Below are 12,050 nucleotides of genomic sequence, written 5' to 3'. Positions count from 1 at the left end.
TGTGGCGTAATGAACGTAATTTTTTCTTCTGGTATTGTAATTACGTACATCACGGATCCTGTTGAAGTGCAGTCGGTTATTTACAAAGAATTATACGAGGGAAAACGATACTGTGAAATGGGCACCTTGCTGCTCCATGTCGAACAGTAGACAGACACGACGAAAAAAGTCTTCACATAAATTTTAAGCCGAAGTCTTCTTCAGAAAGGAGGCAAGGCACATATACACATTTATAAAGTCATACACACGAAACTCACACATTCATATGGCCGCCCTCTTCGGCTGTTCCTAGCCAGAATCTTTTGTAAAGCGGAAGGAAATGTGAGCTATGAATAATTATCGACGGGAGGAATTTAGGATATGGTATGCTGCACCAACAGTCAGCGCAGTTAGTTAGGTGTGTATCGTGCTGGGACGAGACTGTTGCCACAGCATAGATCGGTTGTTGGAGCGTTTGCAATGTGAAAGGCAATGAATAAACACAGGAAAGAAGAGAAAGATCGGACACTGCATAAGGTATGGCAAATGTAAAGTCAAATAATAGAAATAAAACAACTACAATAAAAGTATAAAGTGCAACTATAATTCATGCATGGAAAAGACAATATCGCCCCTTCAACAAGCAAGCTGGCATTTTCGTGAAACAACTACTTCACACAGTCAACGTAGTACGTACCCAACCGTCAGAGTGGCGTCACGGCGAAGTATTGCCGCAGTGAACCTAATGTTTTGGTCTGCTTGAGATGACGAACGTCGGCTGCAAGTTTGTGACGTATGACAATTCTCTTCTTTGCTACCTTCACGGAAATACCAGAGATAAGGCCGATTAAAGTTTACGTTGATACTGTGATGAAGGGTATTCGGACACTTTGTCCTGTAGTTAGACACATAGTCGTATTAGTAACAGACAGGTAACACGCGAGTGCACGCAGACTAGGTTTCAAACTGGGCAGAAAGTATGTCTGATTCTGAAGATGATCTAACTGAGAAACAATTACGAATTATAGTACTAGGGGAACCAGCTACAGGGAAGGTGAGAGCATTCAGGTCGTACACAGACACGTAATTGTCGTTTGAGGACGGAAAAGTCACCAAGCTACACGATGATAGCGGAATTAGTTTTGTAATTTTGTGATATTAACGCCAGCTGTTGGAAACTATACTTTGTCTAGGTGTTGACAAAGTTCCGTGAACTGAACGCAAATTATTGATTTAATGTCAAAGCAAGCATGCAATCATGTTACAGGAAAAGTTTCTGTTGGCATGGAATATGAGTAATAAAAAGAGATTCGTTGAGAATTCAGTTTTACTATTCAATCCATTTGGTTGTTGCCGTTATTGTGGCAGTGGAAAACGTGCCGTTAGGCTGAGAGGAGTTGATAAAATTTAGTAATTATATCCGCTGGTGATAGCCCGTCCGACAGCGTGGTATTAACAGTCACATTGAAAATTAGTGCAGACAGCCACATGAAAAAATTTGTATTGCACAAACACTGTAATTTGTATGTACTTTGACGACTCTGAACTGTACTGAAATACTTGTAATTGATATTATTTTTCCTTTGGAATGTATTTATAATAGCTTTAATAAATCACTGAAACAAAAATCTCGCACATTAATGCTTTACCTTAACGCATAAAATGAAATTTTCAGCTTTTGACCGTTACATGTTGAATTATACTCAGCATTAGCTTTGTTTATAATTATTTTTATATAAACACGATTCTTAAATGCTTATGGTTTGTTTTAAAAACACGCACTTTTTTCTGTTAGGGCTTGCCACAAAATTATTTGTGTTGAGTCTCAAAATTTGATGCACACAAAGTTTGCCTGTAGCATTTACTTCTTTTGCAGACTTGTACTAATTACAGTTACATAAAGTTCCAACTCCTAGTGTAAAGCAGATTTTTTTCGTATAATTAAGATAGTAGAGGTGCACTATTGACAATTTGGCAGCTGGAATTCTTTAAGCTGGCGAAATATATTTGTTGTTCTTTGATATTATATTGGAAATTAACAATGATGTACTCTTTGAAAGAGCCAGGTGCCAGCTGACATGTGCTCTGTTTTCATGACAACTGACTGGACACAATGTGCAGTTGTCTGGTTGGTTTCCTTTGCGTGGATAATTACAGGTTCCCAGCATTTATTTAAAAAATGCAATTGTGTAAATAGAATGCAATTGTGTAGGTAGAACTGAGTTTGTTCATTGCGAAGCATTAAGCTACAGTTGTGATTGGTGCTTGAGGCTAATATCAGTGACAACACAGTGAGTGCTGAGTTGAACTGGAAGGTAATTAAAGTAATGTGAATATGATTACACCAGCTTTGTAGTTTATGAAAGACTGTAGCATAACAATTATTGAACAAAACCATTGAAATACTTTCAACAATACAATTTTAGCTCTTTTGATTGTGTGCAATTACCTTTAATGACACAGAACAATCTTAACATAATAATAGAGTGTAGACACTAAGTAAAAAAGTTATTTCTATAGAAATTATTCTCATTCATATCAAAAGCAAACTTGCTGCTTATTTACACTTCATTAATATAGAATGAGATTTTCACTCTGCAGCGGAGTGTGCGCTGATATGAAACTTCCTGGCAGATTAAAACTGTGTGCCCGACCGAGACTCGAACTCGGGACCTTTGCCTTTCGCGGGCAAGTGCTCTACCAACTGAGCTACCGAAGCACGACTCACGTCCAGTACTCACAGCTTTACTTCTGCCAGTATCCGTCTCCTACCTTCCAAACTTTACAGAAGCTCTTCTGCGAACCATGCAGAACTAGCACTCCTGAAAGAAAGGATATTGCGGAGACATGGCTTAGCCACAGCCTGGGGGATGTTTCCAGAATGAGATTTTCACTCTGCAGCGGAGTGTGCGCTGATATGAAACTTCCTGGCAGATTAAAACTGTGTGCCCGACCGAGACTCGAACTCAGGACCTTTGCCTTTCGCGGGCAAGTGCTCTACCAACTGAGCTACCGAAGCACGACTCACGTACGGTACTAGTTCTGCATGGTTCGCAGAAGAGCTTCTGTAAAGTTTGGAAGGTAGGAGACGGATACTGGCAGAAGTAAAGCTGTGAGTACCGGACGTGAGTCGTGCTTCGGTAGCTCAGTTGGTAGAGCACTTGCGCGCGAAAGGCAAAGGTCCCGAGTTCGAGTCTCGGTCGGGCACACAGTTTTAATCTGCCAGGAAGTTTCATTAATATAGTTTGCTACAGAGACAATAATATGCTCAGGAAGTGAACTGTGAATAATAAAGAAATTTTACAGGATTTAATGATTCTAAACTCATTTTGAATTGAGTGAATGTAGACTAGTTAGATGCGTAGCAAAAGAAGAAAGAACCGATTATCAGATGGAGACAGAAATATGAACTATGAGAATTCAATCAGTAAGGAGGTTCAAAACCCACTAGCATGATTCCTCTCTAAAGAGGTGAACTCTGCATGTCACAATCCAGCATAGAAAGAGAGAGTAGAAGAGGAGTAATATTGAAACAATGTTGGTCTAACTAATTCAGCCCACAAGGACCTCTTTTGAGTTCTGGAGAAGACTGAAATGTTGGCTGAAGTGCAGTTACAGTGTACCTGTTGAATGCTGCAGCAGTTGGCAACTGTGTGATGACTGATGGGAAGTGACATGTGAGTTGGGTGTCAGTAACCAGTGAGGTGACAAAACTGTCATTTTCTTTTGGCAGAACGTGTGAATTAGTTGTTTGTTTTCGAGATGGAGAGTGAAAAGGAAACGAGATGTGCTGACAGATTGATCTGCTGCAAAAATGAGGTTAGGCTGGAATGTGGTAGTTTGGTTGTGACTTGGCTGACAGACTGACCTGTTGTGAAGCCCAAGGCTTAGGTTACATTGGAATGTGTCAAATTCATTGTGAGCTGGTAAAGTCAACGAATTTCAGTACGATTGCAATAATAGATTGGTGTGTAGTGTAGCCCGAAATTACATTCATTGTAACAGTAACCAACTTGTATGTCTGTCTTCCAGTTTTGCAAAAAAGTCCGATGATATGATTAAATTCTAACCCAATAACTAATAACTAACTTTATTTATGAAACCTAGGGAATTATGAACAAGTATTCTGATTGGCTACAGACAACCATCTTACGATTCATCATGTATGCTTCCCACCACTCATTGTGCATTTATGAAGGGCAGCATGCAACAGAAGGGCCAGGTTCACCGTAACTGCATTTTTACTGGAATGGTTTGCGAGGGGAATGTGTCTAGTTAATGATAAACTTGACATTCAGTGCGAAAGCAAGTCCTTTCTGTTGAAGGCGGTACACAGGCAGCAGTTATTTCAGTAGTCAGTTGACAGATACTACAGCTGTGATGCAACCTGCAGACACACAGTTAGGACAACTTACAGTAGCAGTCGACTGGTGTGCATAAGACAAAGGGGACCAATTATCTTTCCCTAGTACAAGCAGTTTTCTGTTATAATTGTCATGATGTTTTCCCCCTGGGTTAAATGCAGTGAGGTGTCGAAGGTCATGGGATAGCGATATGCACGTTTACACACGGTGTTAGTATCACGTACACAAGATATAAAAGAGCAGTACATTGGCATCCTGTTGTTTGTGATCATGTGATTCATGTGAAAAGGTTTCCGATGTCATGGTGGCAGTATGGGCATTACCAGACTTTGAAGCAGAATGGTAGTTGGAGCTAGATGCATGGGACATTCCATTTTGGATCCACAGCTCGTGGCCTAGTAGCTAGCATTGCTGCCTCTGGATCATGGGGTCCTGGGTTAGATTCCTGGCCAGGTTGGGGATTTTACTCAGCCTAGGGACGGGTATTTGTGTTTTCCTCATCATTTTTCGTGGTAGTGGCTAGGTTAGATTGTGTAAAAAGTTGAACTGTGTAATAATTGGGACTTTGTATGGGCTCTGATGACCGTGCAGTTGCGTGCCCCTCAAACCGAACATCATCATAATTCCATTTTGGAAATTGTTAGGGAACTCAATATTCCAAGATATAGTGTCAAGGGTATGCTGACAATACCAAATTTTAGGCATTACCTCTCACCATGGACAATTCAGTGGCTGATAGAAATGCCACTCATCTCTGTTGATAAGTAACTTAGCAACTGAGATGAGCAATATTTCCATAGAGTTGTCAGTGCTAACAGACGGTGCCCACATAGTACTTGAGACAGAAAACTGGCTGAAACCAGAGATTAATAGCAGCAAAATTCTAATTGGAATATTTGTCACAAAGATGGTTGAATGCTGGTGGTGGAGGCGAGTTTATGTCATTAAAAAAATGTAATATCTAGTGAGATTAGCACGCACTCAGAATATGAATACTCACCAACAGCAGTGGCAAAACAGTTGTGGAGAAACTTGGAGAATATTTCTTGTAAATTTCCTGGTCATGTTATAGTCTTAGGAGGAGATTATGACTTGCCATACCGTGAAACTTAAGTGATTAGAATGGGTAATAGTGATAGAGAATCATGTGAAAGTTTTCTAAGTGCCTTGTGGTCTAGTGGTCAGCATTGCTGCCTCTGGATCACAGGGTCCTAGGTTCAACTCCAAGCTGTGTCGGGGATTTTCTCTGCCTGGGAACTGTGCGTGTATGTTGTCCTCCTCATGTCATCATTCAGGAAAGTGGCAAGACTGGACAGTGTACAGGACCAGACTTTGTACAGACACTGATAACCATGCAGTTGAGTACCCCACAAACTAAATATCAGTTTAGTCAGAGAACTGATTTGTGAAGATAACATCTGAGAGCGGTTGGTAACAAAAAGACCGTGAACTAATCAAGTCAGCGTAGGATAGGAAATTAGCGATCATAAGGCTGTTACAGCATCACTGAATATGGCTGGACATAGTAATACTAAGAAAGGCATGAAGAGCTACAAGAGACAGATTTCAGATTACCTGGCAGGTAATCACAACTACTTCATCTCCGGTACTGACATTGTTGAGCATTAATGGACAGCATTCAAGAGCATCATGCAATGCGCTTTAGGCAAGTATGTCCCAAGCATACTTGTGAGGGGTGGAAAAGACCCACCATGACTTTCAACCATGTTGGGAAATTGCTACAAAAGCAAAGAAAGCTTCTCTACAAATTAAGGCAAAATTAGCATAATGAGGGCTTTGTATGAAGCTTTCAATGAGTACAAAAGTAAAGCTGTAGCTACCAATTTGGCAAAAAATCCTAAGTAGTTCTGGTCGTATGGTAAATCAGTAAACAGGTCAAAGCCATCTGTCCAGACACTCTTTGACCATAATGTCATGGACAGATGCTGGTTTTCCAAAACTGTTTCACAGATGAAGATAACACTGTAGTTTCTTTCTTTAGTCACACAAATGATAAAATAACAGATATCAAAGTAAGTGACCAAGGAATAGAAAAGCAACTGAAATCACTCAACAAAGGAAAGGTCACTGTAGCTGACAGAATACCAGTTCGACTCTACACAAAGTATGCAAAAGAACTTACCCCTCTTCTAACAGCAGTGTACTATAGGTCTCTTGAGGAGTGACGTGTTCCATATGTTTGGAAAAAAAAAAAAGCACAGGTCATTCTCGGTTTCAAGAAGGGTCATTGAAAACACACACAAAAGTGTAGGCATACATTTCTGATGTTGTTCTGTTATAGAATTTTGTAGATGTTTTATGCTCACTTATTTTGATATTTCTGGAGCCCAAAAATCTCTTCTGTAGGAACCAGCATTGGTTCCAAAGACAACAATCATGTGAAACCCATCTCGCTCTGTCTATCTGAGAGACACAGAAAACAGTAGATACAGGCACCCAGGCAGATGCCGTGTTCCTTGACTTCCAAAAGGCATTTGATACAGTTCTGCACTGCTGCCTAAAGAACAAAATGTGTGTATTCATTTTGAATGAAGACAAGTCTTCAGACGTAAAAGTAACTTCAGATGTGCCCCAGGGGAGTATCATAGGACCTTTACTTTTCACAATGTAGTAGGTAACATCGGAAGTTCAGTGAGGCTTTTCACAAATGGTCTGTTATGTACAGAGAAGTCGCAATGCTGTAAAATTGTAGCAAAATGCAGGAAGATTTGCAGAGGATTGATGCTTGGTGCAGCGAGTGGCAATTGATCCTCAACATAAACAAATGTAACGTATTGCAAATATTACTCACTCACTCACTATAATGACGGGCCTGCCTTGGACTGAGGTAGCGGAGTTTAAGCTGTTTTGAGCTGTTCCTCCTGAAGTCCACTCAGTTTGGAATGGTTTTTCTTCGCGTGTTGGTCTGTCCTCTGGTTTCTGTGGATGCAGCAGCTTATCTGTCGGCTGATTTCGGCAGCTTCTTCTTCTTCTTTTTCTTCTTCTTCTTCTTCTTCTTCTTACTACTTTCTGGCTGCCCGAATTCTATTTTCTTCAGGAGGGAGTAGTCCACTGGTGGCGTCTGTATTGCAAGTATATAGAGAGAAAGACCCTTTACTGTATGAGTACAATCTCTGGAAGCAGTTGCTTCCATAAAATGTCTAGGAGTATGCTTGTGGAGCGATTTGAAGTGGAATGAGCACATAAAATTAATCACAAGGCTGATGCCAGACTGAGATTCATTGAGAGAATCCTCAGGAAATATAGTCCATCGACAAAGGAAGTAGCTTACAAAACACTTGTTCGACCAATAGCTAAATATTACTCATCACTATAGGATCTGTACCAGATAGGACTGATAGAGAAAATAAGATCCGAAGAAGAGCAGCTCATTTTGTTACACATTCATTTAGTAAATGTGAAAGGATCTCAAGAGATGCTCAGCCAACTCAAGTGGTAGACGCTGAGAGGCATTCTGCATCATGTTATCGGCTACTGTTAAAGTTCTTAGTGTGAATATCATAGAAGAGTCAACCAATATACTGTTTCCTCCTACATATATCTCATGACAAGACCATGAAGATAAAATTTGAGAAATTCAAGTCCATAAGGAGGCTTACCAGCAGTCATTCTTCTCACAAACCATATGTAACTGGAGCAGGAAAAGGGGGGGAGTGACACTGGTACGCAAAGTAGCCTCTGCCACACATTGCAAGGTTGCTTGCAGAGTATCTGATGAATGAAAGTACCACTGACAGCTGATAGAACTTGATTTTAATTAACTATGCTACCGATTTCATGACATAAGCCTGATCTTCAGGGCCAACCTACTTATTTAAGAACTGAAGTACAATCTGTGTTGCAGATTTATGCTATTATATAAAGATTATTTGCAGACTTATACTCATAAAAATTATTACATTAACCCACAGGTCAAACCAACATTCCTAGTCAAGGTATTGCCATTCTGAGAATATTGTCAGTATTTAAAAAGTGCATACTAACGAAGGCTACTTGGGAAGGTGGTCCATGTAATATCCTCTATTAATGTTGCCATATAGATCAAACAGATTTACTGGCATCCATTGCATCTGCAAGTATCTCTAAGAAAAGATAGTCTTGAAAGCTAAAACTGTTTTTGAAAGTATTAGCCCATAAAAAAGCTAACAGTGAAAATAGAACAATAAAAACAATCAATATTTGACAAAATAATATAACAGGATAGGTAAAAGAAACCTACTCACCAAGCCGACACACACACACACACACACACACACACACACACACACACACACACCCACCTCTCTTTCCTAAAATAAATCTCTTTTCGTAAACCTCTCCAGTTCTTTTCCTTCGCCCCTCATCCTCCTCCTTCAGCCCTTCTGCCTGAAGAACGAGCCACTGGCTACGATGGCTTGCCTAATTATAGCTTTCTTTTGTGTGTGTTCTGCTGATGCTTGGTGAGTAGATCTTTTTATGTAGACAATTAAATTAACAGTGAAAATACTGCAAGTTGATAGGTGCAAAGTAGAATAAATTAACCAGGCCTCTTTCTTACCATCTCTAACTGGACACGAAAGGCACTGCTTGCAAGAGTAGGCCCTACCTTCACTGGCCAACAGGAAACACTGACTGCCCAGGTAAATAATAGTAAATAATAACTATGACATGGACACTGTGTTGCAATGTACATGAGACTAAGAGTGCTGGGTTGCTCCCTTTTAGTGAATATAAGTCTGCAACTGATGGTGTGTCTGTAAGCCGTGAAACCAATAGTGTTGTCAATTAAAACCAAGTTTTACCACCTGTCAGCGATTTTTTTCATTCTTCTCGACCTTCAACAGCTGCAGATGCCAAGCATGTAAAATTTATGTGGAGTGTAGATGTAGACATACATCCTAGCAGACAGACAAAGGATTTCACAATAACAACATGGAATATGAGGACGATGCAAGAAAAAACCAATTGTGTAGACTGACAAATCTGAGTACCGTCTAGCATATAGCTGACCAGAGGAAAGAACTTGCAAATTTGGAACTGGATTTATAATAACTAGGAAAACAAGAAAAAGCTTATTGGAACTAAACCACAAATGAAATAATTTGCAGAGGGAAATTTAGAAATTTTTCAGTAGTAAATGCATATGCAGAGAAAAGGATGATATAATAAAAGAACAGTTCTGTGAAGACCTGGGAGAAGCATGCTGTGCAGTACATAAGTATGATTTTATGTTAGTAGTAGGAAATTTCATGCAATGGGAGGTAAAGCATCAATGTGGAGTCCCTGGAAAACATTCAGTGCACAAGCAAACAATGAGAATGGAGTCTATTGTGCCAATACACAGCAAGGAATAATGTTATAATTAAGAGCACCTGCTTTCCACATAAAAAGATTTATCTGGGTACATAGAAGCGTGCAGTTAAAGGAATGGTCAACCAGATTTATCATATTTTAGTGAATGCCCTTAATTGCACCTCTGTTATAGACGAATTGAGCTGCAGGGAACCAAATTGTGATTCAGGTCACTATGTGGCAAAATCAATCTTGAGAGAGAAGCAATTGTTAGTAGATAGCAGTAGAATAGGAAATAGGAAGAACTGGAACTTAGACAAACTTAAAGTTTGGTATGAAATAAAAAAAATATGAACTTAGTAGGAAATTGAGTAATGAAACACTACCATCATAAGTAGGCAAAAGATGGAGCAGAATTGGAAAAGCTACTAAGGATGCTGCAGAAGAAATAATAGCAGTGAGAACAAGCAGAATAATCTAGGAACTGTTTGATAAAGATTGCAGTTTAGCAGTAGAGGAAAAGAAAATGGCAATAAAGAGATTGTCACAAAGAGAAACCAAAAACAATATGAACTTAGGAGAAAAGCTAACAGTCTGTGCAAGAAAAAGTAAAGGCAATGGATAAAGAAGGAATTTTGAGAGCTAAAGGAACAGAGTGAAATGAGAAAGTTTTATCATGCTATAGGCAAAATAAGGAGCAGATTCCAACCAAACATAAAGGCATTTTTGAGCAAAGATGTGAAGATGATAAGGAAGAACAGAGAGTGACCAGATGGACAGAATACTTCAAAGATGCACTATAACCAAGCTAGAAGAAGAACAGACAACCTTATATGAAGAAAGAGAGGAGTTGAAGTAGGCAATGACATGAGAGAGCCAGCACTGCAGGAAGTTTCTCTGGTGTTCACAAGATGAAAAACAATTAAATCCCCATTGACAATTGCATGGAAAACTGAATTAATGACCACTACTTATAAGAAAGGGGAGAGAACAGCATGTAAAAATTACAGAAGTATCTGACTATTAAGCACTAAATGAAAGCATACAGAAGTGTGCAGAAGGCGTACTTGGGAAATATCAGTGTGGTTTTCAGACAGACAGAGGAACAGCTGATCAAATATTTGTGATCAAACAAATGACGGAAAAGTTCTATGATCATAATATAATTCTGCACTTCCTATTTATCAATTTCAAACAAGCCTTTGACAGCATAAATTGGCAATAATTATACAGTGCCGAGAAAAGTTGGTATATGTGCTAAACTAAATAAAGCTAATCAGAATGACAATGATTGAGATAAGAGCAAAAGTAAAGATATTCGATAGCACGCATGAAAACCTTGTCTTTAATATGAAAGAGTCAAGCAATATGACAATCTTTCTGCTGCCATATTCAATATAGCCCTGCACAGCATACTGAATAAAATCAATATAAGAGGTGCCAATCTATGAAAAGTGGCTGCACTTCGGGGGCTGCTATGGTGTAGAGATGGTCGAGTACCGGGGTTTGGAGTTGGCTAGGGAAACTTCACTGCAAGAGACAACACATTTTATTTGTATTAGACTACAATGCCAGTGTGCTCTGACACCCTCAGATTCGCCCTCTGTAGCTGTGTGGTCCATCAGTGATGCCAGTGATGTTGGAAGGCTGTAGCTATGAGATGGCCATTAGGCTTCCATGTCCTGCTTTGCCAATACTGTTTACCACAATCAGCAGTGCCTACCTGAGCTATCAGTATGCACCCTGAGTGAGTAGTTGCAGTGACGCTTATATCCAATGGATTTCTATAGGTGGACATGGCTACTGGGTCAGAAGCAGACACTGGTGTGGAGGGCTAGTGGAATTACCACCCTGGCTGCGAACCACTGCCCTCCAAGGCAGAAATTTGATGCTGCTGTGGCACCTGAGTGACAGCTCCCATTGTGTCACCTAAGTCTGCAGGGCAGATCATGAGGTGTTCTGGTGGAGCTGGCTGCCCAGACCGGTGTTGACTGCTGGCTGCCAATGTGTTGGAGCTTGACATGCGTCCGGGGTCATTGAGGGTGCTGCAAGACTCGGCGTAGCATAGGCTAGAAACAGAGGATATTTATAGCAATTACCAGTGGTCTTATCGTGCCATTACACTGATTCCAGGCATGTACAGATCAATACTTCTGTGACCCAACATAGCAGGTGGGCCTGTTATTGCGTGGCCTCTCTGCGATGTCATCACAATTGTGCAGCTTAACTCAGCTGCCTCACTGTGTGCAAACAGGGTTGCTTGATAAATTATATATCGGCATCTCTGTGCCTACCCACTTGCCTAATACACAGTTTCAGTGGAGCTGCTTAAATTCAGTAACACCCAAAATTTAGTGATGGTGATACAGTGTATAACTCCCTAGTTTGCCTGCTTTCACATATGAGCCAAAGATA

General features: G+C 40.1%; 1 protein-coding gene across 2 annotated transcripts in view; it reads left to right on the top strand.

Annotated features, from left to right (window-relative positions):
• Positions 1-319: 319 nt before the first annotated feature.
• Positions 320-12,050, top strand: part of LOC126355130 (ras-related protein Rab-28-like) — a 73,272-nt gene continuing 61,541 nt past the window's right edge. The window contains exon 1 of one of the 2 annotated variants that reach the window (XM_050005315.1): positions 320-516. In XM_050005315.1, coding sequence (XP_049861272.1) covers positions 472-516 — 45 coding nt within the window. In that variant the 5' untranslated portion in view covers positions 320-471. The remainder of the gene's footprint in view (positions 517-12,050) is intronic. The other variant, XM_050005314.1, reaches the window with a different exon arrangement.

Source organism: Schistocerca gregaria, chromosome 3, assembly GCF_023897955.1.
Source record: "Schistocerca gregaria isolate iqSchGreg1 chromosome 3, iqSchGreg1.2, whole genome shotgun sequence".
In the NCBI taxonomy this organism is placed as follows: Eukaryota; Metazoa; Arthropoda; class Insecta; order Orthoptera; family Acrididae; genus Schistocerca; species Schistocerca gregaria.
Note: the sequence above shows the minus strand (reverse complement) of the source record. Positions and strands in the feature narration are given on the sequence as shown.